Source organism: Ursus maritimus, unplaced genomic scaffold (genome assembly GCF_017311325.1).
Source record: "Ursus maritimus isolate PB19 unplaced genomic scaffold, ASM1731132v1 scaffold_22, whole genome shotgun sequence".
In the NCBI taxonomy this organism is placed as follows: Eukaryota; Metazoa; Chordata; class Mammalia; order Carnivora; family Ursidae; genus Ursus; species Ursus maritimus.
The window spans coordinates 43,207,074-43,234,739 of record NW_024424675.1 but is presented as its reverse complement, the minus strand read 5'-3'; the positions used below and the strand labels follow the sequence as shown (position 1 = coordinate 43,234,739).

The 27,666-nt window shown below is 44.3% G+C and overlaps 1 protein-coding gene across 2 annotated transcripts in view; it reads left to right on the top strand.

Moving 5' to 3' along the window:
* LOC103670942 (serine/threonine-protein phosphatase 4 regulatory subunit 1) overlaps window positions 1–27,666 on the top strand; it is an 81,507-nt gene that overhangs the window by 32,977 nt on the left and 20,864 nt on the right. For both annotated transcript variants that reach the window (XM_040638514.1, XM_040638515.1), the window contains exons 4-8: window positions 6,078–6,184; window positions 7,431–7,573; window positions 16,259–16,405; window positions 25,934–26,041; window positions 26,875–26,940. In XM_040638514.1, the coding sequence (XP_040494448.1) occupies window positions 6,078–6,184; window positions 7,431–7,573; window positions 16,259–16,405; window positions 25,934–26,041; window positions 26,875–26,940 (571 nt within the window). The remainder of the gene's footprint in view (window positions 1–6,077; window positions 6,185–7,430; window positions 7,574–16,258; window positions 16,406–25,933; window positions 26,042–26,874; window positions 26,941–27,666) is intronic.

Genomic DNA, 27,666 nt, shown 5'->3' with positions numbered 1-27,666 from the left:
TCATTAGGTAGATGTGTCTCTTAAGTCTTTTTTTGTTTATAGTTTTTTTTCCTTTTGATCTTAAATCTCTTTTATTATCTAATTGATTCTCTCTCATCTTCTGTGTACATCATCTATTTGTTGAAGGTGTCATTAGTCTTGTAGAATTTCCCACATTCTGGATTTGGTGGTCATTATTCTCATGGTGTAATTTAACATAATCCTTTGTTCTTTGTATTTTCTGTAAACCGAAAATTACACTTGGAGACTCGATTAGATTCTACTTCAATTTTTTGTTTTAAACAATACTTCCTGTGTTGTTTTGTGTACTTCTCATTACAAAACATCGGGAAACAATGTCTGGTGTCCCACTTCTGGAGATGTTCATATTGAGCAGTGGGCGCGGGTGTTGAATTCTTTCATTATAAAACTTCCCACCAGCCTTTCTTCTCGTGACTTTAGTGGTCACAAATCATTATTGCTTAGATCTGTTATCTCATTATGTGGGAAGATGGCAATTTTCTTTTTATTGTCTGTGAAATCTGTAGTATGGCCCCATTTTCCATTCTGTTATTGGTTATTGGTGCCTTTTCTTTTGTTTCCCTGGATAATTCTTACCAGAGGATTATCAAGGATATTAGTTCTGTTGAAGAATCAAGTTTTAGCTTTGATATTTTCTTTTGTGTGTTTATTTTCTAGCTCAGTAATTTCTGCTCTTAATTTATATTATTTTCTTTTTTTGGGGGGAAATTAGTTGTTCTTTTTCTTCTTGTGAGGTATGTCTAACTATTTTTTTGGCCTTTTTAAAATAATATCTGCATTTTAAATTGTAAGATTACTGTTAAGTACTGTAAGTACTTCAGTGTTATATTAGGTGCATCCCCATCTTCTGGTATTAATATTTTTATTACCTTTCAGTATAAAGTATTTTTAATATCTATAATGATTTCTCCATTCACCAATGAGTTGTTTAGAAGTACGTTGTTTAATTTCCAAATATTGGAGGATTTTCCAGGTATCTTTCTGTTATTTTATTCTGAGTTTAAGTCTTCTGTGGTCAGAAAACATACTTTGTAGGGGCGCCTGGGTGGCACAGCGGTTAAGTGTCTGCCTTCGGCTCAGGGTGTGATCCTGGTGTTGTGGGATCGAGCCCCACATCAGGCTCCTCCTCTATGAGCCTGCTTCTTCCTCTCCCACTCCCCCTGCTTGTGTTCCCTCTCTCGCTGGCTGTCTCTATCTCTGTCAAATAAATAAATTAAAAAAAAAAAAAAGAAAACATACTTTGTATTATTTCTCTTCTTTTAAGTTTTTTGGAATTGTTTTATGGCAGTGAATGTTCCAGGTCCACTTGAAGGGAATGTCGTATCCTCGTGTTTTTGGGTAGAGTATCTTACAAATGTGAATTAGGATGAGTGGGCTGAGAATATTGTTCAGGTCTTCTGTTTTCTTACTTATTTTCTGTCTACCTGTTCTGTCAGTTACTGAGAGAGGAATATTGGAATCTGCAACTATAATTTTGGATTTTTCTGTTTTTCAGTTCTAACAGGTTATTTTGTATATTTTGAAGCTCTTATCTTGGGTGCATACATGTTTAGTATTGTTCTGTTTTCTTGAATGAGTTGATCTGTCTGTCTCCGTGTAATGTCCCTCTTTGTCCCGAGTACTGTTCCTTTCTGAATTTAATACATACGCTCAGCTTTCTTTTGATTACTGACTGTATGATATATTTCTGTCTATACTTTTATTTTTAACCTGCCCATGTCTTATATTTAAAGTGTGGTTATTACAGAAGGCATATAGTTGGCTCTTCCTTTTTTACCCAGTTTCGCAATCTCTGCCTTTTCATTTTAACGTTTACATCCTGTACGTTTGAAGTGACTGTTGCTATGGTTTGGTTTACATCTACTATCTTGTTATTTGTTTTCTATTGATTCAACTCTTCTTGCTATTTTTATTTTATTGTTATTCATATTATTCATTATTTCATTATTTGAAATAAAAGAAACACTTTTTTGTCCTATGGACTTTGTTTTTCTTTTTTTAGGATTCCAGTGTATCTTCACTATGGCTTATTAGTTACGTCCCTTTGAAAAATTGTTACTGGGTTGTTCTAGGGATTATAATATACTTCTCTAACTTATTACAACATGTATTCAAATGAGACGATACCACCGTGCATGCAGTGCAAGGTACAGTGTGAGACTGGCCAGGAGTGCAGCGCACGCTTCTGTGGGCTTCGGTGGCCTCTTCCCCATCTTCCGTGCTCTTGTTTTTCTACATTTTACTTGCACGCACGTGATACATCCCACAATACCTTGTTACTCTATTTCCTGAAGATATGCAACTGTCTTTTAAAGCGATTAAAATGACAAAAATATTTTTTCTATTTACCATCATTAGTACCACTTCCGTGCCTTGTACCTCTTTTTGTAAAATGCCCGTTTTCCTCTGGCGCCCTTTTGCTGCGAGGACTTCCTTTAACAATTCTCGATAGCACAAGACTGCTATCATGAATTCTCACAGCTTTTGTCTGAAACAGTCTTTATTTCATTTTCATTTTTTTTGTGAAGATTTTATTTATTTATTCGACAGAGATAGAGACAGCCAGCGAGAGAGGGAACACGAGCAGGGGGAGTGGGAGAGGAAGAAACAGGCTCATAGCAGAGGAGCCTGACGTGGGGCTCGATCCCAGAACGCCGGGATCACGCCCTGAGCCGAAGGCAGGCGCTTAACCGCTGTGCCACCCAGGCGCCCCTCATTTTCATTTTTTAAATTTAATTAATAAACTTTAATTTTGAGAGCGATTTTGGATTTCAAGAAAAATTGAGCAGGAAGTACAGAGCGTCCCTGTGTTCCTTAACTGCCCAAGCACGCCCGAATCTTCCGAGAGACCTTCAGCATATTAATCACACTTATTTTAAAGCCCTTGTCTGATCACTGCCGCATCTGGGTGCGATGTCCTCCCCCGTCCTCGTCCTTCTGCCTGCTTCCTGCTCATCCTCACACTCTACTCCCCCGTGTTCTTCTCTTTCTTAAAGCTCTTGTCACTGTTCATCATCTTCAATTTTCTTGCCTACATCAGGGTCTAAACTGTGATCTTCAGGGCAGGCTCTGGAACTTGCTCATCTCTCGCCCTGAGTCTAGGGCTACTTAATTGAGCTAAACTCATGGTAATGATTGCACGAGTGGGTGAGGGAAGGAAGGGACAAAGACACAAGGGGTAACTTCCACGGTAAGATTTCCAGGGAACATTGCCACGTAAAATTGAGCCGTCTTTATTATACTTTAAAAAATTCACAAAAATAACACATACTTGAAACATTTAGCAATTTCAGAAGTTAAAATAGTGAGTTTCCCTTCTCCCCCCACTACGGCTAGGGTAATATGTGGTTCCAGACTTTTTCCTAAGTGAGGGTACGTATATACGACTACATGTATTGCACATATATACACACATACAATCTGTATTAAGAAATGGGCTCATATTGCCTCTAAAATTCTTCACCATGTTTTTTCATTTACATGAATTTTTAGGAACAACTTTTAAGTCAGTGCGTATCTACAGGTACCTTTAAAAGTACTTCTATATAGAATGCTGTTATATAGATAAAATGTATTTAAGCCTCCCTCTTGGGTAGACATTTGATTGCACCTCTTTGCTTATATTGTAGTACTGATGGCTGACACACTACGGGGCTTACCATGGGCCGGGGACCATGCTATGAGCTTCCCAGGCATTATCTCATTTAACCTAGAATTTCTAATGCTTTTCTCAATCACCCACAGTCGTTCTCTCTTCTTTCTTCTCATTAGCGTAGCTGACACTGAGAAGTATTGAGGCTGATGCTTCTGGACTCTGCTTATCCACTATGACCTCTCCAGGTCATTCCATAAAGCAGCCAGGTTTTCCAGAGTGTTGGTGCCAAAGCACCGATTTGTTTAAGTCTTTGGCTCGCTCACATTCTGTATTCACGGCAGTGGATTCATCCCTCCCTGCTTCAGGGGGCCCTCTCTTACCCCTCTCCTTACTTTCCTTAAGAGGGCAGGTCCCTTGTGACCACTTGAGGCTGGATGCAGATCTGTCTATCCTTTCTATGGCCCTACAAGCAGATTGGGGATCTTAGTTGCTTGATTTCCCAGGGGAGGCCGACCTGAATGTGGTCCAGTGAAATGTAATCAGGGACTTTATAGTGTCTGTTTTCGTCTTTCCCAAACCTCCTGGCTGCCACATCTCGACCTTTCATCCCAGGGGTGGTATAAGTCTCTCCGTGGACAGGCTTGAATTGATGGATTTCTTCCTGTAGTGTGCTGGGCCAAAAGACTACCTCTTTGAATTCCACATTTCTAGTCTTTTCCTGCAAATCAAGGTGGGTTTTCGGCTTCAGCTAATTCTGATGCATAGCCAGAAATGATGCGTCTTGTCCCTGGGTTGTCAGGGGCTCAGAGGAGCAGGCAGAGGCAGGCAGGGGCTCCTTTCCATTTGTTCCAGGAAGGCTTTCAGGAGTGCCTGTCCCCTTTGTGCCCTGAGGCCTCCACTTTAAGCCCTGCTGATCACGGTGATTTCCCCCTCATTAATGCCTTTGTTTAAAACAGCTTTACTGAGGCATATTTTTCATGCAGTGAAATTCACCCATCTGAAGCATCCGGTGACATGAGTTTGGGTAAATATAAACAGTCATGCGACCCTCAGCCACAGTCACATTTGAACGTTGCTGTCATTCCCTTGTTTCCTTGTTCATCCCTTTGCCAGCAGTCCCTTGCTCCCTCCTCACTCCTGACCAGGCAACCACTGATTTGTTTCTGGAGGCTGAAGTTTTGCCTTTTCTAGAATTTCATATAAATGGATTCGTGTGGTATGTTGTCTTTTCTCTCTGGCTTCTTTTTCTTAGTAAAATACATTTGAAATTCATCCCTGTTGTTACCCCTAGGGTTCCTTTTTAGTGCTGAGTCATATTCCATTGTATGTAGAGTTGGTGTCTTGTGTCTGTGTTCCCCAGTAGAGGTACATTGAGATGTTTTCCATTTCGTGGCTATTGTGAATCATGCTAATATGAACATTTGTGTACAAGTCTGTGTGTGGACGTGTGTTTTCATTTCACTTGGATAGATACTTAAGAGGGAATTGCTGGGTTAAATAATAAATGTATATTTAGCCTTCTGAGAAACTGCCAATTGTTTTCTAAATTATGGTGCTATTTTGCATTCCTACCAACAATGTCTGTGGGTTCCTGTTGTCCCATATCTTTGCAGGCATAGGTATTATTATTATCATTTTAGTTATTTTTTTCTTTTTTAAAATTTTATTTTAACTAAGCTCCACGCCCAATGTGGGACTTGAACTCAAGACCGTGGGATCAAGAGTTGGGTGTTCCACCTACTGAGCCCTCCAGGCGCCCCGTAACTTTAGTTCTTCTAGTGGGTGTAGCAGTACCTCTTCTTGACTTTTCATTTATTCTTTTGGTCTTTGGTTTTGTTTTGTCTTTAAACGTTACTTTGAAGCAGTTTTAGATTTATAGAAGAGTTGCAAAGCTAGTACAGAGGGTTCCCTTTGTACCTTTAATCTGATGAGATGGTTCCCAACCGGGGCTGATCTTGCTCCCAGTGGACCTGTGGCAACATCTAGAGACGTTTTTAGTTGTCCCGTCATGGGGTGGGGGGCAACCAGGGGGATTCTACTGACACCTAGTGGGTAGAGGCCGTTCGAGATTGAGGTGGCCATCAGGATGCCTCTTTGGACCTTTTCCTTCTGCATTTTTCGTCACTCAGTTCCCTCCCACTGTCATGGGGACAGTGTTCCGAGTCAATCTAGGCCTGAAGAATCAATCAGAAACGGAGAAAAAGGGTTTTCTCTAGTCCCAAGTGGACAGTTTCAACCTCCAGTGACCACCAGGCTGGAGGGTACCGGTCTGGTTCCTATACAGTGGTGACTGACATTGTATGGACCATCTTTGGATGGTCTCTCCTCCCTCTGGACGGAGGTCGCTGACTTTCCTTTGTTCGCTGGTTTCACTACCGGCTCTGAACACGATGCTTGTAATTAGTGCAGCGGCAGTCCATGTTGCCCCTGTAACTGTGTGGATCGTTTCTTGTCTCCACAGTCAGATTATTGCCAGAGGGCTGCTCGATGTCCTCCGGGACTTCAGTAACAATGAGGAGGACTTCTTAACGGTAATGGAGATCATGGTCAGATTGGCAGAAGATGCAGGTTTGTACAAGGATTGTATACTTTTATTTTTTACTTGTATATGTCCAAGAAATTGTGTATAACCAATGAGAGTGAATTAAAAAGAAAACCTGTGTGTAAATCAATACATTTTAAGCAGTGTCTAAGCATGAATGGGTTTTGTCATGAAGAATGGGTATCTTATTTGGCATCAAATTATCCTTAGTTTTAGAAAATTAGAATGACTAATGGCCATGAATGCTATCTGCCCTGGCAGTTAAGGCCTTTGTAGTTCATGAGTTTTGCCAGCCTGTTGGTTGCTAAGAAATACCAAATCAAAAGAAGTCTTTTGGATTAGAACAAGCCCAGTCATTAGTTTCCCTCACCTATGATCTTTGTAGGCTAATCTTGATTTTTCTTTCTCTTTCTGCCTCTCCATGATTGCTGTCCTGGGAGAGAAGCACACTGCTGTGCGGGAGACAGGAAGATGTCCCTCCCATGCTCTCCTCCCCCATACACGCAGGCGAGAGGAGTGAGACGAGCGGGTGTTGGGGCNNTTGTAATGATTGGTGAACAGCTTCAGAAAGTTTCGGGAATCTTACGCTTGCTTTAGATTTTGATCATTTTAACTGAAAATAGAAAAATAAGCCTTCCACGTAGCTCCCGTATTCATTTAAAATATTCATATGAATATGACACAATGCTTTTAGAAGGCCCAAGTGGATGTTTTGAGTCCTTAAATGGATTCTCTTTGTAAATGAGTCACCATTTACGGTGCTGAAGCAATTATATATTTGTGTTAAATTTAATGTGGTATATTGGAGCTAGAGCCGCTCTTTTGTTTAATGCTTTGCCTTAGAAATAATTGGGATGCGTGGATTGTGGGGGAGTGCATTTATGAAAGAATTATTGATAATGTATACATTCTGGCTGGAATTTAAATAAGCACAACCCATAGGTCTGGCATATACGCCATTAGTTGTAATGGCTTTTGGACGCTGGCCCAGCATGCAGACTTCTTGCTCCCTCCTCGATTTATATATGGCTTGTTATAATAGAGTTGTCATTCTCTCTTCCTTTTATGTTTTTATATTGCCAGATAGCTTATTAGCTTTTTAAGCCTGTCTGTAGCATAAATACTCTAAACGGGAAGTGATTTTTAAGCTGCATTTGTCTAATTTCCTTGATGAAGTATTTTAGTAAGAAAAGCTAGAAACTATCACTATATACTCTATAAGATGCTTGGCTTATTCTTATATAATTCTTTTCTGATTTTTTCTTGCTGCAGAGCCCACAGTGCGGACTGAGCTGATGGAACAGATTCCTCCTATTGCTGTTTTTTTACAAGAAAACAGATCAAATTTTCCAGTGGTGCTCTCTGAATATCTCACACCGATTGTAGTGAGGTACCTCACGGATCCAAACAACCAGGTGTGAAAAATTGTGACCTGAAGACGTGTGCAGCAAATTCTCCTTAGTCTTATTTTAGCCGATGTTCATAATTCCGAGTACAGCTTCTCTGAGTTAAGCGATTCAAGGACAAAAGATCTGTGTGTGCCCGGTTCCTCCAGTCACACAGGCAGATAGACAGCACTCACTCTTATCATCATGAGATAGTTCTTTTATTTATTTTGTTTAACTTCTTCTGATGGAAATGTTCAAACACACAGCAGTAGAGAGAATATTAAAATGAATGTCCATGTCCAAATGAATACACCCAGCTTCGACCGTCATTAACATTTGACCAGTCTGTTTTCATTTATCTTGAGATAATCCAACCCAGATAAAAGCATTTCCCAGATACCATGTCATTTTAACCGTAAATGCTTTAATATTACTCTCTGAGAAATATAGACACTTTTTAAAAAACATAATAGCAATCCCATTATCACACGGATAAAAATTATCAATAGATCCTTAATATCATTTAATCTCGAGTCATTGTTGAAACTTTTCCAGTTTTCTCAGAAATCTTTTTTTTTTTCGGGCAGTCTCTTTAAAATCAGAATGCACAGGAGGTCCACATTGCATTTGGTTGATATGCCTTTTAAATCTCTCTTGATTTTTAATCGTTCATCCTCCCGTTTACTCCCCTGCTTTAGGAAACCAGGTCACTAGCCTGGAGGAGTCCCCACATTTGGGGTCTGGCTGATCACATCCCCATAGTGTGGTTTGAAATGTTCCTCTATTCCCAGTACTTCCTCTGAACTGCTAGCTAAGTCTAGAGGCTTGGTCAGATTCAGAGTTTTGTGCAGTGTAGTGAGAATCCTTTTTAGGCACTGCTGTGTTTCCTGCTGCATCAGATCAGGAAGCACAGAAGCCGTGTGAGCATCGTATTGGGTTTGGGCTTTGTCAGCCTAATCTGTTCATTACAAAATTCCTCGCCAAGAGTTTGTATCGATATTTCCAAAATCGAATTTACGATTATAGGGCTTGTATTTGATTTTATATTCATAACTTTTTTTTTTACACAGTATAAATCTTGCTTCTTAATGGCATTAATGTGTCTGTGTGTGTGTGTGTGTTCAGAATAAAAATACCAGTATGGTTGCTGGCAGTGTGGTTACTAACAGTCTGGTAGGATAACTGAATATGGTTTGAGATTTCTTTGCCTTTCTTTTTGTTTTGGGGCTGCCTCCCACTAGAGATGCACGGTCATATTAACATTAATATTAATGAGACTCTGTTTCAGAGTCACTTGTATTAACCCTTCTCTTTGTGCCCAAGCTGCCAACTTGCTCCACAGTTAGGCTTATTTATTTTTTATTTTTGGGAATTGCTTTAGCTTTTACATTTTGATTTAATTTAGACTTATAATTATTTAAAATGTTTTTACATAATTCCAAGTCAAAACTGTAAAACAAAGTACATTCAGAAAAATCTGGCTTCTGGGGTGCCCGTGTGGCTCATTTGGTTAAGTGTCCGACTCTTGGTTTCAGCTCAGGTCACAATCTCCGGATTGTGAGATCGAGCCTCACGTCAGGCTCCAGGCTCAGCGCTGAGTCTGCTTGAGATTCTCTCTCTGCCTCTGCCTCCCCCTCTGCCCCTTCCTCCTCTCTAAAATAAGTAAATACAATCTTTAAAAAAGAAAAGAAAAATCTGACTTCCATCCCGACCTCCCCCATCTGTTCCCTCCTTCCCCAGTAGATAGCCATTTTTTCCAGGCTTTGGTTTCTTCTTCCTTTAAAAAAATACACACAGATAACTCGAAGCACGTATGTACATGTCCTTGTGTTCTGCACCCCCTTGTCACTTTCTCAGGTACAGGTGGCGTACCGTGCATGACGCTCTGTCCCTTGCTTTCCCTGCTGTCCAGGGTATTCTGCAGATCAGTCCATAGCCAGTGAGGCAGAACCTCCCCATCCCCTTTTCCAGCAGCGTGATACTCCACTGGGGAGACGTAGCATAGTTTATTGATAGGCATTTGGGTTATTTCTGCTCTTTTATCCCTTTAAAATTGTTGCCTTGCAGCCTTTCTATTTCTGTGAGTTATTGTGGGAATGGATGTATACAAAGGCTAAATGTATTTATAATTTTTTTTTTAGAGAGAGAGAGAGTGTGAGCATGAGAGAGCATGAGGCAGGGGGAGGGGTAGAGGGAGAGGGAAAGGGAGAATCCCAAGCAGGCTCCACGCCCAGCACGGAGCGGGTCACAGGGCTCGATTTCACAACCCCGGGATCATGACCCGAGCCAAAATCAAGAGTTGGATGTTTGACTGTGAGCCACCAAGGTGCCCCTGTATTTATAATTTTTAATGATATGCCAAGTTTTCATTGTTATTGTTTTCAAGAAGTTCTACAGTTTGGGCTTGTATTTCTCCCTTAATCTAAGCATTTTTAAAGAACAAATACTTTAGCTCTTACACTGTGACATGATTAAATGTAGTATTCAAATAAGGAAGAAAGTCCTCCTATTTCCACTCTCCTAATGTCAGTATTTTGATTATTTTTGCATTTCCTTCTTCAGGTGCTTCCATTTTTTCCCACATGGGTCTAATCATAATGTGATGCAGTTTCTCCCATTCATTCATTTATTCCGACGGCTTCTGAGTGCCCGTTATGAGCCGAGCGTGGTGCTTTGTGCTGGGGATAAAGACATGAGTAGGACAGATTTCCTGCCCCCAAAAGCTCACCGGCGTGTAGTAGACATTGTACATCTTCATAATCTTCGTATTTTTAGTTTTGTTGAATGCTTAGCTTTCTTTCAGCCTTTGGTGCAGTGGGTGCAGTGAGCATTATAAAGGATGCGGTTATAAGTCTTCCATTGGCTGTTCTTTTTCCTTTGGATATATTCTTTTTTTTTTTTTTTTTTTTTTTTAAGATTTTATTTATTTATTCGACAGAGAGAGAGACAGCCAGCGAGAGAGGGAACACAAGCAGGGGGAATGGGAGACGAAGAAGCAGGCTCATAGCGGAAGAGCCTGATGTGGGGCTCGATCCCAGATCGCCGGGATCACGCCCTGAGCCGAAGGCAGACGCTTAACCGCTATGCCACCCAGGCGCCCCTCCTTTGGATATATTCTTGAAGATGAGGTTGTACTGGGTCAAAAAGAACTTGACATTTCCTTGACCTTTGTCATATATCATTGCCATCTATTTGGTTCCAGAAGGGAAAGGGGCTGGAACTGTGATTTGGACCCCAGGCTCTCTCCTGTCCCTCCTCGCTCTGCCACCACCCTGAGCCTTCCGGTCCTAGAGGCCTGTTGCTCCCGCCTCCCCTGTCCTCCTGCCTTCATTTCCTGTTCCGCTTTGGCTGCCCCCTCCCTCAGCCTCCCCTGTCTGGCCTCCCCATCCGCACCCCCGATTTTTGTCCTTTTGACAGTGCGGCCGCCACTCTGGCTCTGCCTGCCCGCCCACCCACAACGTGCAGACTTCCCCGTCCAGGAGGCCGAGTGTGGGGTGGGGTGGGGGTGGGGGCTGCTGCCGTGCATGGATTGGTGCCATCGCAGATTTATGGATTCTGATCTCAGCTGGACTCACAGCGTTGCCTGCCGACCCTTCCGCTCGTCCCTCTTCAGCTGGTCTCACATTATCCAAGGCAGCTCTTTCAGACCTTTGCCACTGTCGTCAAGCCTCTCCACCTTGGCCTGCCGTGTACCAAATGGGTGACCTTGCCTTTTGCTTCAGTGAGAAAATAGAGGCCTTCCGTCTTCACCCACTCTCTCAACAAGTGGATCTGCCGCACACTTCCTTTGGTTCCCTGGAGCCCCAGCCTTGGGGCGATGGATATCCTCCCTTCTCCCACCCCCCCACTCCCAGCTGGGCCTTTGTTTCCATAACAAACCTAACTCTTTTGGGTACACCCCCTCTTCTCCGTTCCTGTCACCTTTAAACACAGAACTATGGCAGAGTCCGATCTTCTGGAAGGTTCTTCCCTCAGACTCGAATGCCTTCAGGCATAGGTGACTGCTTCGTGGGCCGTGCATCCCGTCCCACCCGGTCCCTGCCCCACATCTGTGCATCCTTTCCCTTTTGCCCGTGCTGGCAGCCCTGCTCCTTCCAGACTCCTCCCTCTCCACCTCTGCCTCTTTTTAACCGAGGCCAGGCCTTTCAGACCTCCCCCCGTGGGGGTGCCGCAGGCTCCCCGAGGAGGTAGGATTCCGAATCGCACCCAAGGCTCAGATTCTGTTGCCTGTGGGAGTGGGTCAGGTCAGCCGAGCATCTGCGGCGCAGGCCTCCCTCTGTTCATCATCCGGGACTGTGCGTCATCTTCAGGGCCAGTGCGCTTCGCGGTGACTCTTGGGAGGTATGAAATCATAGAATCAGGCACGATAGTGATATCATTACCATGGTCACTGGTACTGCTAACGGCTACCATTGCTCGAGCTCTCAGGGTGTGACGTACCATGCTTCAGGGTTAGCGTGGTTATCTTGTTGACTCTTCCTAAGAAGTGTGGGCATGCTTGTTCACTCCTCTTTGTTTTAGAGGTGCGGGAGCCACGGTGCAGAGAAATGAGGTGTGTGTGTTGGGGCACTGCCGAGTTGCCGAGGAGCCTGGGATGCCGGGCCCGGTTTCCCCAGCCTCATCGGGTGTATGTGTTGGGACCTCCCAGGCTCTTCTGGTTGCTGTGACCAGTATTTTCTCTCCCATGTTAGACTCTGAGCACTGACTGTAGGAACTGTGTCTTACTTGATTATCTCTGTGACCAAGCACAGGGCCTGGTACCTGGTCGAGTTTTAGTAGCGCCTTGTGGAACTGAGGCTGCTGTCATCTCTCCGGTTGCTAGTATGGCCACATTTCTCCAGCTGTCCTGAGCTACTTGCCTTCCATCTCGGGGCCCGGGGGTCCCAGCTGCTTTTCAGTACGATGTCTTCATTTCCCTCTTTGTTCCCATCTTCTTGTCTCAGAGCAGGCTTATTTTTCCAGTCTCACTCATTGGCTTTTCTCTTTCGATTTTCATCGTGCCTCCATCTCCCTCAACCTTCTGTGCCCTGGCCTCTGCTCTGAGTGCACAGCCGCTCTCTGCCCCACTGCCAGGCTCCTGGAAGGAGAGAGCTCTGCAGCCTCTGCCCTGCATGGGCTCCCAACCAGGTGGCAGCTCGCCTCACTGCAGCCGATGGCCCCAGCGCCAGCCCGGAGGGGTCTTGCCGTGGACTCAGCTCGCCTCACTATGAAATCTGGTGTTTTTATTTTTTCAAAAATAGTTTTGATTTTTTAAAAGCTATGAAATGGTTTAATTACACGAGATGATTGTGTAATAAATGCCCATATACTTACTACACTCACTCAACAAATGTTGAACTTTTATAATTTTGCTTTAGAGCTGTTTAATTTTTTATGTATAGGGTGCAGACACGGTTAAACCTGTGCTGTGCCCTCCCCGTGCTGTTCTTCTCCCTCCCTCCCCTTTTGTAGGAAACCACTACCCTGAGCCCTGGGGTGTCCTTCCCATCCAGAGTTTTATAGTCCCACCACTTGTGTAAGTGGCCCTGAATAAGAGAGTGTCTTGTTTTAGGTGCTTTAAAACCTTATATAAATGGCATCAGACTGTACTCTCCATTCTGCCGCTTGCTTTTATCCCTCTGTTGTTAAGATCTATCCACATCGATCCCGAGAGCTCGTGGTCATTCATTTTAACTGGGCGATGGTATTGCATTTATATTCTTCCCACAATTTATCTATCCAGTGACTTCTTTTTTGCCTTTACTTGATTTTTTTTTTTTTTTGCACCATTTGTCACCATTAATGACTTTTGGGTCTTTGAAGAAACCTTTCTTGGCTGCCTCCTAGACATTTAGCGTTGCTCTCCCCTGCCTATGGGATGCACTGGTGATGGGGACATATTCTCTGTTCCTCCTGGAGCTCAGCATTAGGTCCTTATGCACTGGGATTGTCTTACCTCTTACATCCCTTTTTTGGCAACTAGTCATATGATTGTAGTCACAGTAAAGCAGGATTCATTTAGGGAAGACTGGACCCCACACACTGTTCTTTTCTTTTTTTTAAGATTTTATTTATTTATTTGAAAGGGGGAGAGAGGGAAAGAGAGCACGCATGCACAACAGCGTAAAGATGGGGAGGGAGGAGCAGACTCCCTGCTGAGCAGAGAGCCCCAGTCATAGGGCTCGATCCCAGGACGCCTGGATCATGACCTGAGCTGAAGGTAGACGCTTAACCTACTGAGCCACCCGGGTGCCCCACCCCACACACAGTTCTGAGCCCTTCGTGTCTGTAGGTCGTGTAACCCCACAGCTGCCCTGGGAGGCAGGTACTGTCACTGTGCACTTCTACAGACATGGAGCCGAGGCTCAGAGAGCGCTCAGTCCCTGGCCCCGTGGGCCCAGACGGTGACTGCAGAGGGCAGATGGGGCGCACCTGGAAACCACTGCAGGATCTCCTGTGGGTGACCGAGGTGTTCCCCCACCCCTTCCCTTCCTGCTGCTCTGCTCTTCCCGAGGCTCCGGCGCTGGCCCTGGCCCTCATCCGCCCTCCAGTGTGGTCTGGTCTTTTTCTTACAGTGCCAGGATTCCCTTGGTGGTCTCATGTGCTTCGGGGGGCTGGGGCAGAGCCACGTGCATGTGGCTTTCTCTCCCCCAGGCCTCTGGAGTTCACGAGTCTGCACCGACCACCGGTGGTTCTCCCGAGGCCTCCACTGCATCACATTGGTCCCCCAAGCTCAGACACCCACCCCGCTTCTCTTTACCTTCAGTCTTGCTCCTCTCCATTTTTTTCCATTTGGTGATTGGTGGCCTGAGGCAAAGACCCCAGGGTCATGGTTGGTTTTCCGGAGTCCTCTCTAGTGACGAGCTCAGCTCTCTTTGGCAGCATCTCTCAAACCTCCCCTCTCCTTTCTGGGCCCCAGCCCCCGAATCCATGCCTCGGCCAGAGCATCTCTGCCTGGGAGTCCCTCACCCGCTCTTGCAGTTTGAGGCTTCTAGACTGTCACCCTCACTGAAGCTGTGTCTGCTCTTGTCACTCCTCTACTTTCCAACCTTTGGGGCTCCCCAGTGCTGTGGAGTAATTCCCAGAGGCCCTGGCCCTGCCTCACCCCAGCTGGCCCTTCAGCCTTGAGGTGCTTGAGGTGCTGTCACCTGACTTGCCCCGTGTCCCCAGGGCTCATCTCCTATCTTTGAGCCCAGTGTCCTCTCCCCTTTCCTTGCTTGCTGTGACAGTACCCAGGGGCGGCCGTAACCAAGCACCACAAAATTGGGGTCCCTCTGCGTTGTTTATTCTCTCACAGTTATGGAGGCTGGCAATCCAAGATTAAGGTATCATCTGGGTCACGCTCACTCTGGAGGCTCCAGGGGAGACTATTCCTTGCCTCTCCAGTTTCCGGAGGTGTAGACTCCCTAGGCTTCCAGCTGCGTTGCCCCAGCCTCTGCCTCTGTTTTCCTGTGTTTACTCCTCTTCTGTTTGTCCTCTCCCCTTGCCTTTCTCTTATAAGGACACTTGTGATTGCACTTAGGGTCACCCTGGTAATCCCAGATGACCTCCAGGTCCTTAACGTGACCCCCTGTCACATCTGCAGAGACCCCTTTTCCACAGAAGGTCACACGCAAAGATTCCAAAGATTGGAGGTACACATAACATTTGGGGTCCACCCTTCACCCCACTGCCCTCAGAAGGCTTTTGACTGCTTCTGACATTGTGCTCCATGTCCTCAGCTGAGGCCCTGCTCCCTTGCTGCCCCATGCTGCCACCTGGGACAGGGTCACGGGGCAAGGCGGCCCATGGGTCTGGTCTCCTGGGCTCTGCTCCTTGCACATCCTCCGCTCCTGACATGTGCCAGGGGCTCAGTAAGTGTCTGACGCCCCCGAGTTCCTGGGGACTTTCCCTGCCTCTGGTCAGACACAGCGTCCTGTCACTCCGGCCTGCTAACACCACCGGGGCATCACCTTTCCTCCGTGTCCCTCCCATCCCTCCCGCTGGGGCCGGTGCAGTGGCTACTTGGCTGCCCTCTCCCCCCAGCCTTCACTGCCTCCAGTTGACTTGGAACACCACTGCCGGATTGATCTTATTAAAAGACCGTTTTCATCGTGTCACTGGCTTGGAAGCTTCCGCGTCACCGTGCCTCGGTGGCTGCTTCTGTGACTGCTGTCTGTGTGAACGCCCTTCCCGGCTTTAGTGTCACTGCGATGCTGGCACCTTCCATTCCTTGCTCTTTAAATTGGACTTTTTGTGCTCTCGTCTCCCCACGTATGTTCTCTGTCCAGCTTCTTGGGGTCCCTCTGCGTTGTAATGCTCACTCGCCCCTCTTCTCTGGACTGAGGAGGCTTCCGAGTCCTGCTTCGTCAGGGCTCATCTCTGGGCCCCTGCCCCGCAGCCTTCTGTGGATGTGTGTGCGTGTGCCTTTGCAGAAATCTGGGGTCCCAGCCGGGGGGGCCCCGAGGGGGTACTGTTGGAGGACAGATGGGGGACATGACCTGAATGGGGTTCCAGGGAACGGGATGCTTGGCCCGAGAGGAGGGGAACGGTGGGCACCGGCCCGGCAGAGGGAGCAGTGTATTCTGAGGCCTCGGGAAGGAAGTACACATGGGGGGGCCGGACGCCCTGTGTGGTTCACGCGTGTCAGGAGACAGGGCCAGCTTGGTGCTCGGCTCAGGGAGTTTGGTTTGGATCCTGAGAGCATTTCAGCTCATTCAGTGTTTTACCTTTTGCCTTTTTTTCCTCTTCTAGGTTAGAAAATCAAGTCAGGAAGTGCTGTTGATTCTTCTGGAACAAGATCTAATTTCCCAGCATGATATTGAAAACAAAGTGTGTCCAGTCCTGCTGGCGCTCTCTGCCCCGGACAGTGATGACGAATACAAAGCAGAAGCTGTGAACGTGAGTCTGTCTAGGGAGCGACAGCCCCACACTTTGATGGACTGTCCCAGAACTTGGGGTGTGCATGACTTGAGATATTATGTGTGTTCAGTGTTGGCCAGCACTTCCCCCTAAACCAGGCGGCTGGTGATGTGGCCTTGGTCAGAGAGAGTTCACATTTCAGATCTGAGCATGTTTTGGAAGTGATTATCCTTAGATCACCAGTTGTTTTAAGATGGCAAAGCTGTTGAAATCAAAGTGGTTTAGGCCGAGGTGAGGCAAGATGCAGGGTTTTGTAGATAAATTAATCTTTGGACCCACTGGGATCCTGGGCCTTGTTTCCCAGAGTACAGAACCCAGTCTAGTATGGGCGATGATTTTAGGTTGTGGTTGAGCAGTTCAAGAAAATCCAGTGGGCATGGGTGTCTGTGTATAGATTAGGACAAGACGGTGCTGGATAGGTCTGTGAGCAGATATGAGAGTCCACTCTGAAGAGTGCAGGTGTGGCCAGAATGTCCACGGCAGTTTGGGACGTGCCCTATCGAAGCATCTGCTCATACCAGTCAAAGGTGTGCAGTTAAAGGACTAGTACAAGCACTAAATTTCTTATTCGTTTAATAGTTAATTTTGTGCTACCTTAGGTTTGTAAGATTCTGTACCCATCGTAAAGTGACTGTAGAGTCAAGAACTTTCTACTTGCTCCAGGAGCCCTCACTCACAAAGTAGCTACTGATGAGCCAGTGGGAGCTTTCCTGTATTGCTCCAGACTCCCCGGCTTGTCCTCATGCCTTCTCCTTTGTGGCCCAAGGGAAGGTCATCCGTGGCCATCTTGTCTTCTGTGGCTGCTCCCCTCCACTGACCCATGCAGATGGTGCTGCCCAGAACAGCCCCCTCTGTTTCTCTTACAGAAGTAAAGACTCAGGATTATTTCAGCATTTTAGGAAAATCATGCATAAGGATTAAAAAAAAATCATGAGCCTTCATTATGATGAGTACAATAAGATCTAGGAGAGAATTGTTTTCTTGGTCGGAAAAGAATGACGTCGGAGAAAGGAATTCTTTTTCAAAGTGAGGAAACATAGAGCGCGGAGCTAAAAAATTATATTATAGCATCAGAGCATTTGGCAATTATTCTTCATTTATGTAAAAGTTTTCCTCAACTATGAGTTACAGGGCTGGCTTTTTAAACTAATTTAAGTTTTTGCATATTCCATATGTTTATAAGATGAATCAGGCTGAAGAATAATTGATTATTAAAATTCAGATTCTCCAGGGTTCTTTTATAAATTTCAAGTTTCCCTATAAGAAATTAAATTTATTTTGCAAAATGAACCTGGATAATATCATTTAGTTGGAATATTTGGCAGTTGAGCAGTGAACTTTGCCAGCTAGATCTTCCTCTTTGTTGGAAAGTTGGTTAGGCAAGTTTCCAAGGTTACGACCGACAACCAAATATCTTATCCCTCAAGACTGATAATAGCATGAAAAATAATGCTCAGGGCATTTTTGCATGATTTTTATTTTGTTTTGTTTTCAGCCACTCCATTCTTGCCAGCAATATTCTTTTTCTCCCCCTCCTCCTCCACCTCCTCCCTCTTTTTCTTCTTCTGGTGAAAATATTTGGAAAAATATAACAAGCCTTCAAAAAGCTATCTCCACGAATCACTTACAGAACAAATTAGTTCACATAAATTGTATTTTTCATTCTAAGTGAGTGGCTGGTATCGTTCCTTGAATGTGTAAGCTTCCAGATGTGGCTGCCGAGAACAACTAGTCTTGAACCCTGCTGAGGCCGAGGTGCACCTACAGTTCAGGATGTTTCTGGAGGAGCTCCACTTCTCTCCCCACAGAGCCCTGTTGGAAGCAGGAGTCGGGGTGCCTTGTCAGGTCCCTGCATGCTTTGGTCGGATTCTGAAGCTGGCCTGTGTTCCTTTCCCAGAGCCCCGAGGCCAAGGGGGTCCGGTCCTGGATGGGTCTCACCCCTTGGGTGCGCGGAGGGCAGAGGGCGCTGTTCTCGTTAGCTAGGAAATGACAGGATGGATAGAGACAGTGGCTTTCATTCCTCAAGGAGAAGCAGCCCCCATGTGTGGTTTGGAGAGCTCCCCGAGGAGGGCAGGGTTCCCAGCAGGTCTGTGAGTGACCCCCCAAACACGGTGGGCATCCCCATGTGCCGGTGAGGAGGGTAATGGGTGAGGAGGGAAGCCGGTCCTGCCACTTGCTGTGGGCTTTCTTTCCAGCCACGTGGTGTGAATGTTGCTACAGCCGACCCTCCATAAACACGCACCCTCCCAGAACCGTGCGGTTCCAAAGGGATTGCTTCTCGCCCAGAGGAGCCTGTGCGCCTCTGTAGGCAGATGTGCGCCTGTGCTCTCGCCTTTTCATGCTCGTTGGGGGTTACAATCAGTTGATTCTGGTGCCAACAACCCTAGTGCATGCTTGATTAGGGAAATCAGAGGTAGCCTCGTAGACACGGCCTGGGCATTTTTAAATTGAGTTATGCAGTGTAAATTACAGGCTGGTTTCTTATAGCCTGCTTTCTCACAGACATGTGCATTTTGGTTTGTGAAATCTCTCTGTAGATGGCAGACAGCATCCGTGACTCCCTCCTTCATGCAGTCAGCAGGCTGGCTTCATATCTGTCTTCTGTCATTTAGCAATCGAACTGTGAACTTGACTTGTTTATTTCTCCTTCAGAAGTGTGAGCTTCTAAACACAGGTGTCTTTCCGCCGTCGGCACCCAGCACAGTGCCAGGCCCAGTCAGTACTAAATAAATGTTAGTTGTTGAATGAATGAATCGGTAAAAACTGGAAGCACTGCATCCTGTAATTATATCTAGACAGCATAAACAGGCCACCAGAGACCAATTATAATTCCTCTTGCTTGCAGGAAGGCCATTAGCATTCTGAGATTATAACTAATTGTCAGAAGCCTATTTTTCTCTCTCAACACGTTTTCACATTAAGGCTTCCTCATTTTTTGTCGTCATTCCTATTTTTAAGCTCATTTGTATTTGTGCGTTTATTTAAAAAGAATGTTGTGGTTGTGTGTTATAAAGAATAGTTGGCTCCAAGCAACTAAGTGAAGATCATCGTTCCGAGCAAGTAGTTCCCAGGACCACACGAATATCAGTTCTTGTCACTTGGTGTGCTGGCTGGCTTTTAATGATTCTGGATTTGTTTTATACGGGTAGTAATAAGGTCATGTGGGTGTGGCAGATGGAGAGGGGTAGACAGAGATACTGGGCACTCTTCAGTTGCCTGTTACCCTGGATACGGGAGCTTTGCATGCTCATTTATTGTGGCCACCACTCCGTCCAACTCTGCCTCGAGTCAGGTCAGAGAGATGTGTCCTCCGAGCTCGGAAGACGCGAGCCTTTTCGTGTCGTGGGGATAATTTCCCCTCCCCTCCCCCCTTTCCCGCCAGTCAGTGTGTTTTTCCCTCCTGTTTGCTGTGTGCAGATTCCAAGGAGAGTCGTGGGTGAGCTGCTAACCCAGGACCTTTTTCTGCTAAGGCCACAGAGACAGGGAGTCCTTCCCCCACTTCCTCCTTCCATCTGTTTTTCTTTTGTGGCGGGGGGAGTGGGAGTGTTCTTAAAAAATTGGGGGGGGTGATTTTTCATTTTGTTTTCATTTTAAACGTGTAGAAAATGTTCAGGAACGAACTCTTGAGCTCTTGTATACGCTCTGTCCAGGTACTCTCGTAGTTTATTACAGTCTCTCTCCTTACACACGTGCGCGCGCGCACACACACACACACACACGTATGTATATGTATTTTTCTGAGCCATTTGAGAGGAAATTGGAGGCATTATGCCCATTCAGTCTCAATTTTTTCAGTGTGTATTTCCTAAAAACGAGGAAATACTCTCTTAAACAACCGTAGCACATTGATCAAAATCAGGGAGTCTAACTTTGATACAATGCTAATATCTCATCCAAAGTTCACGTGTGGATGTTGTCATTTGTCCGGGATCCTGTCCAGGATCACACAATGCATGGAATTGTCACAACACTTTGGTCTCCTTGTATCTGGAACACATCCTGAGCCTTTGAATTTTGTAACATTAACCTGTTGGAAGAGTGCAGGCCAGTTCTTGGGTAGAATGTCTCCCAGTTTGGGTTTATCTGATGTTTCCTTGTGATTAGGTAGAAGAAAGGTGAAGAAATGTGCTCTCATGTGTCACAGCGGGAGGCCCAATACCAGTGTGTTCTGACTTTGGCGGTCGTTAACTGGTGACTTCGGAGATAGAGGTGGTGTCTGCCCAGTTTTTATGTACTGCTTTCCCCTCTGGACATAAGAAGGGGAGTCACTTTGAGACTTTGTGAGTGTGCTTTTCATCAGACTTCCACCTACTAGTATGGTGTCCGTTGATGGTTCAAGTTGATCTTCCACCATGAAGAGTGCTCCCTCCTCCATTATTTGCTTATTACATTTTGTTGTTCATTTTCATATCTGTGTTCAAGAGGACTATTGTAAACAATTTTCTTTTCCTATTATGTTTTTGTTTTAGAATTAATTATGTTTATGTTTTAGAATCTGGGTTATTTGGGCCTCAAAAAATGAGTTGGAAAACATTCCTTGCTCTTCTGTTTTCTGAAAGATTTTATTCAAAATTGGTGTTGTTTTTCCCATAAGTATTTGTTAGAATTTACCAGTAAAACCTCTGGTCCTAGGGTAGTCTTTGTGAGATGGTTTTTTTTTTTTTTTTTTTTTTTTTTTTTTTTTTAAAGATTTTATTTATTTATGTGACAGAGAGACAGCCAGCGAGAGAGGGAACACAGCAGGGGGAGTGGGAGAGGAAGAAGCAGGCTCATAGCGGAGGAGCCCGATGTGGGACTCGATCCTGGCACGCCGGGATCACGCCCTGAGCCGAAGGCAGACACTTTAACGACTGCGCTACCCAGGCGCCCCTGTGAGATGGTTTTTGATAGCAAATCTAATTCAGATATGGGGGTATTCAGATTTGTTATTTCATCTATGTCATCAGGTAAGTTTGCATTTTAGGGAGTTTATTAATTTCATCTAGGTTGTTAAATTTATTGGACTAATGTTGCTTATAATATTTCCTTATCCCTTTTGGGATGCCTGGGTGGCTCAGTCAGTTAAACGTCTGCCTTTGGCTCAGGTCATGATCCCAGGGTCCTGTGATCGAGCCGTGCATCTGGCTGCCCGCTCAGTGGGGATCTCCCTCTGCCCCTCCCCACCCCTGCTCATGCTCATGCTCTCCATCTCTCTCTCAAACATATAAGATCTTTAAAAAAAATATTTCCTTATCCCTTTCATGCCTGTAAGATCTGTAGTATTTTCCCCTTTCACTTATGATATTGGTAATTTGTGTTTTCTCCCCCCTTTTTTTCTTTCTTGATCAGTCTTGCTAGGGCTTTATCAATTTTATTGATATTTTCAAATAATCTATTTTTGGTTTTGTTGATTTCATTATTATTTTCTTTTTCATTGACATCTACTGTTTATTATTTCCTTCCTTCTATTTATTTCAGTTCAGTTTGCTTATATTTTTCTAGATTATTAAGGAGGAAAAGCTGTTTTTAAGTCCATCTTTTCCCTTTTAAGCATGTAAAGCTTTTATGTTTATATCTTTGTGCTATATCAACCCTTTTATTAAGGAATGACATTACCTCTAATAGTAATCTGCAAATATCTTTATGTTTAACGTGTTCCTGCTTTCATTAGCATGGAGGTGGGCCTTGCTTTTATATCCTGTCCGGCAGTTTCTGCTTTTTTATTGGAGTCTTCTGTCTGTTTATGTTTAATATAATTATTGATTAATTTTGGACTTAATTCTACCATCTTGGTATTTTTTTCCCCATTTGTCTCATCTGGTTTTGTTCCTCTATTCTTTCCTGCCGCCTTTTGGATTAGTTGAGTATTTTCGTAGTACTATATTTTAACTCCTCTGTGAGGACTTTCAAAAACTGTAGCACCCTGCAACAATGTTGTTCTACTTACTCCCTCTACCCCTCTATTGTTTTCATATACATTATGACATGTACGTCCATCATGAACCTGGTAATACAATATTATAAATTTTGATTTAAACAGTTATATCTCTTGAAGAAATTAAGAAAAGAGAAAAAAAATAGCCTTTTATACTCACATTTTTACCATTTTTGGTACTCTTCCTTTCTTCCCTGGATCTGAGTTTCCATCTGGTATCATACTTTCAGCCTAAAGAACTTAAGTAATTTTTTTAGCTTGATTGACTGAGGGTGAGATTTCTGTATTTATCCAAAAATGCCTTTATTTTGCCTTCACTTTTCACTGATAGTTTTACTGGATATTGACTTGTGGATTGATTGGTTTGTTTTTGTTTTTTTCTGGCATCGCTTTAAAATCTCATCCTGTCGTCTTCTGGAGAAGTCAGCTGTCATTCATACTGTACTATATTTATAACATCCTTCTTTTCTCTGACTGCTCTTAAGATTTTTCTCTTCATCTTTGCAGAGCAAATGCTTACCCTGCTTTGCATTTAGTGAACTCCTTGGAGTTACGTGTTGATGCTTTTCACCTGATTTGGGAAGTTTTGGGCTAGTGTTCCTCTGAGTACTTTTTTTCCTGCACCATTCTCTTTCTCCTTTCAGTCTGGGACTCAGATTACACAAAGTTGGGGTGCTTCCTGTTCCCCACAGGTCTTTGAGGTTCTTTTTTTCTTGTTTTAGTCATTTTTCTCTCTGATGTTCAGATTTGATCATTTTTATTGATCTGTCTTTAAGTTCAGTGACTCTTGTCATCTCTGACCTGCTGGTAGGTCTTCCCATTAGGATTTTAATTTCAGTTATTGTATCTTTCAGCTCTAGAATTTCCACTCTGACCTTTTTTATAGTTTCTGTATCTCTGTGATACAGCGATTCTTTATGTTCTTTATGCTTGCATTTTCCTCTTAATCCTTGAATATATTTATAGGAGCTTTTAAAAAGTCCTTGTCCGACAGTTGTGACATTTGGATCATCTTGGTGTTGATTTCTGTTGACTGCTTTTTTTCTTTATTATGGGTCACCTTTTCCTGTCAACACATAGGTAGTGATTTTTAATTGAACACCAGACATTATAAGTGATACACTGCAGAGACTCTGGATTCTGTTTTATTTCTCTAAAGTGATTTTTTTTTTTTTGTAATAGATGTCTGTTTCATTTTATAAAGTGCTCTAGAGTGATTTTTAGTGTAGCAGGCATGTGTCTTGTCTGGTCTCTACCTCCCTGCTCTCTCCTTGGTGGTGAGCAACTGCTGAAATCTCTTCTCAGTTTACTTTGTTTCTGGCTACTGCTCCTTTGCTGGATCCCCGGGGATCTTTCCCATGCATGTATAATTTAGCAGTCAGCCAGAGATCTCAGCAAATGGAATACACAGATTTTGGACCCATCTTCCAAATCTTTCCCATTGTAGTTCATCTTTGAAGGATAACCTCCCCTCTAGCTTCTGCCTTTTGGTTGCCCTCCAGGGTTCTCAAATGGTTGTTTATAATTTTTTTTCAAGATTCTGCAATTGTTATGTGCCAGAGGGTATGCCACACCAAGCTACTGTGTTATTACCAGCAGGCTTGGTTCTTTTTTATAGTGTCCATTTCTTTGATGAGATTTCTTATCTGTTCATTCGTTATGACTCTATTTCCTTTTAGTCTTTGAGCATATTTATAACAGCTGCTTTAAAGTCTTTATAAAGTCTGCTAATGCTAACATCTGGATCTTCTGTGAGTTTGTTTCTGTTGACTTATATTTTTCTTGACTGTGGGTCACATTTTCTTATTTCCTCTCACGTCGATGGATTTTTTCTAGATATTTGTTTTGTTTTTATTTTTTCAATATTGTTTTAAATTTTAATTCTAGTGTAATCAACATACAGAGTTATATTAGTTTCAGGTGTACAGTGTAGTGATTCAGCAATTCTATACATTACCCAGTGTTCATCATGGTAAGTGTAATGTCTATGAATTTTTCATTGTCTCCTGTTAGCTTCCTTGTGAAACATTGTAGAAACTCTGGATTCTGTTATTTTCTTCTAAAGAGTGTTCACTTTGTTGTAGCAAACAGTTCAGATTCTCTTTCCTCTGCAAGTGTCAGCAGCTGAAACTACTCAGTTCCTTCTGCCTTCAAGCAATTGGCTTTTTTCTATGAACCTCACCATCTCCTCTGTGTATGCACAGCTCCAAGTTCAGCCAAGGATTAGAGTAGTATTTAATCACAGATTTGGGGGCTCTCCCTTTTTTATCTCCCTCTTTCCTTCCTTCCCAGGATTTCTACCCTCACTTGTCGGCTGCTCTGGCAACCTCACTGTGTTCTTTGACTTTTCAAGCCAGTAAAGCTGTAACTTTTGCTTGAGGTCCAGCTACATAGCCAGGCAGAACGGGGTGTGTGCTTGGGCAGAAAAGCAGCAGCAATGCACATTGTACCCAGCATGGCTCCTTCTCTCAAGGACCTGCCTTCCCTTAGTTTCCACCAGCACTTGGTCCCTCTCCAGTGTCTACCAATCATTTTCTTTTTATTTTATTTATGTTAATTGCAGTGTGGTTAACATACAGTGTAATGTTAGTCTCAGGTATACAACCCAGTGATTCAGCACTTTCATACGTCACCTGATGTTCATTGTGACAGGTACCCTCCTTCATCCCCATCCCTTGTTTCCCCAGCCCCCCCACCTCCCCTCCAGAGACCAGCAGTGTGTTTTCTGTAGTTAAGAGTCTGTTTCTTGGTCTCCCTCTCTCTCTCTTTTTTCCTTTGCTCATTTGTTTTGTTTCTTGAATTCCACATATGAGTGAAATCATATGGTATTGGTCTTTCTCTGACTGACTTATTTTGCTTAGCATAATACCCTTTAGCTCCATCCATGTCATTGCAAATGGCAAGATTTCATTCTTTTTGATGGCTGAATAATATTCTGGTGTGTGTGTGTGTGTGTGTGTGTGTGTGTGTGTGTGTGTGTATACCACATCTTCTGTACACAATCATCTATCAATGGACACTTGGGCTGTTTCCATACTTTGGCTACTGTAAATAGTGCTGCAGTAAACATAGGGGTGCAGCTATTCATTTGAATTCGTGTTTTTGTATTTTTGGTGTAAATACCCAGTAGTGCGATCGCTCGATTGCCTACCAGTCATTTTTACTCTCTGACCAGCTGTCACTGTGTGTCCTGCCTCACTGCTGCTGGGTTTTGGTCATATCACCTAGCCTCTTTGAGTGTTCGTGTTTTTATCTGCGAAAGTGAGGATAAATAATACCCAGGTCATACGGTTTAGGGAGAGTAAAATGAGTTAGCATGCACCAATTGTTCGTGGATGTTTCAGATATATGCTAGGTACGGCAAATGGCAACTCTGAGCTTCAGACAGACTTGTTACCTCAGTAAACTTTGAGGAATATTTGGCATTCTATTGATTGTATCACTTGACAAAACTCAAAAGAAGGTGTTCTCTGTGTTTACTTCCTGGGTATTTTGGCAATATTTTGAATATCAGCTTTTGGAATTTAATTAGTAATACGTGCAATACATGTGCTTTGATATTTCAAGTGACTCTGATTTTTCTCTTTTTATAGATAATCTGCAAATTGGCTTCAGTGCTGAGCAAGAGCACAGTTGAACGCCTGCTGCTCCCTCGATTCTGCGAATTGTGTGCTGATGGGAAGTTCTTTCAAGTTCGGAAGGTTGGGACATATAGTATCAAAACTTGAAAAATTTAAAAAGTTAGAAAATTCAAAATCCATCCCTTGGAAGTGTCCTGACTTCTTCAGTAGATGCAGGCTGGACGAGAAATGTGGCCCCTGGGACCTGTGTGAGGAAAATGTGTGAGCAGCGTTGCCCATTTTTACTGAAACTAGGGCGTGCTAGGGACCTGGAGACGAGAGCCTGTGAGAGTAAGCCTGTTGCTCTTAGACACAGGAGGACCAGCTCTGGGACCTTGTTGGTTGCAGTTAGATGCCGTTGCTGTGACCTGCACTGTCTTTCGTTATCTGGCCTGCTTTGTCTGGAACCCTCTTACCTTTGCCGTACCTTCTAATGCCAACCCCTGCGCTCCCCTTCCCTTTGAGTCGCTTGTTCACTTGGTTACTAGAGTCTTCCTTTCAAAGGCCATTGCCACACCTCCCTGAACAGCCTCCTTGTCCTCCTCCTCCTCGCTGCGTGACTGGCGCTCTTCCCTCTGGTCTCTCCTCATGACGCATCGGCAAGAAGATAGGTCTCATTTACCATGCAGAGAATATTAAGGGTCTCTTTTGCTTTATTGCTAACCAAATGCATTATGTATTGAGATCAATTAGGAGCCAGAAAGTGCTAGGATTTGGTACTCTGCTGTAAATCTTCTGTTTCCAATGCACCAGAGGCATCGGGCTAGGCCGTGTGGGCGGCGGGCTCGGTAAGTGCTTGTTAGGTGCCTGACTAGAGGAGTCATTGCCCCTGAGGCTTCTGCTTGTTAGCTGTCACAATTTGGTAAGACAAAAGGGAAGCAGAGAATAACGGGTATGCCTTTTGCCTTTTTAAGGTGTGTGCTACAAATTTTGGTGATATTTGTCATGCCGTTGGACAAGAAGCCACTGAGAAATTTCTGGTATGTGAAGTTTTGCCAATCATAATTGCTAGTGCATTTCTTAGGGCACTTTTAAAATCAGTTGTGAAGTTTTGTATTTGTGAATCTGTTACTTTGGAATGACAGCTCAATTTCGCATTCACCTGTTCCAAATTTCTTGACTTCTAAAGCTAACGTTTTTCATAAGCGTTAGGCAGCTGGTCCGTGGAATGGCGTGGGCGTAACCCCAGCCCACTTTCCTGTGGGCTTTTGCTGTCCCCTCCTCAGTGGTCGCTTTCCCTGGTCTCTTCTCACTGTCTAAGCTCCTCTGTCTCCTTTCCACTGCTCTTTCTAGAACACTGTTCTACCATCTCACTCCTGGGCTTCAAGACCACTGGGATTTTTCTAGGTTACAGGTTAAAGTCCAGATCCCTTTTGGCCTTTTGGGTCCTCTTGTAAGTGCCTTTCCTGCCTCACCTCCAGCTACCTTCCTCAGGTCTGAACACTGTCCTGGCCTGGGCAGGTCTTACCTTTGGCCATGCATTTGATTCATGGGGTGGGTGGGGAGGCGGGGGAGGCAGGTAAGTCCCGGATTCGGAGGCACAGCAGGGTGGAGAACCACTTCATTAGCCAGCGGGTGGCTTTTCAGCTCCCTTGAGGCTTTCTGCTCTCCCCCTTCCACACCTCTGCTCATTACTGCACCTCTCTTTCCAGAGTCTTCCCCACCTGGTGTGACCCAACTCACACTTTAAACCCAGCCTGAATGTG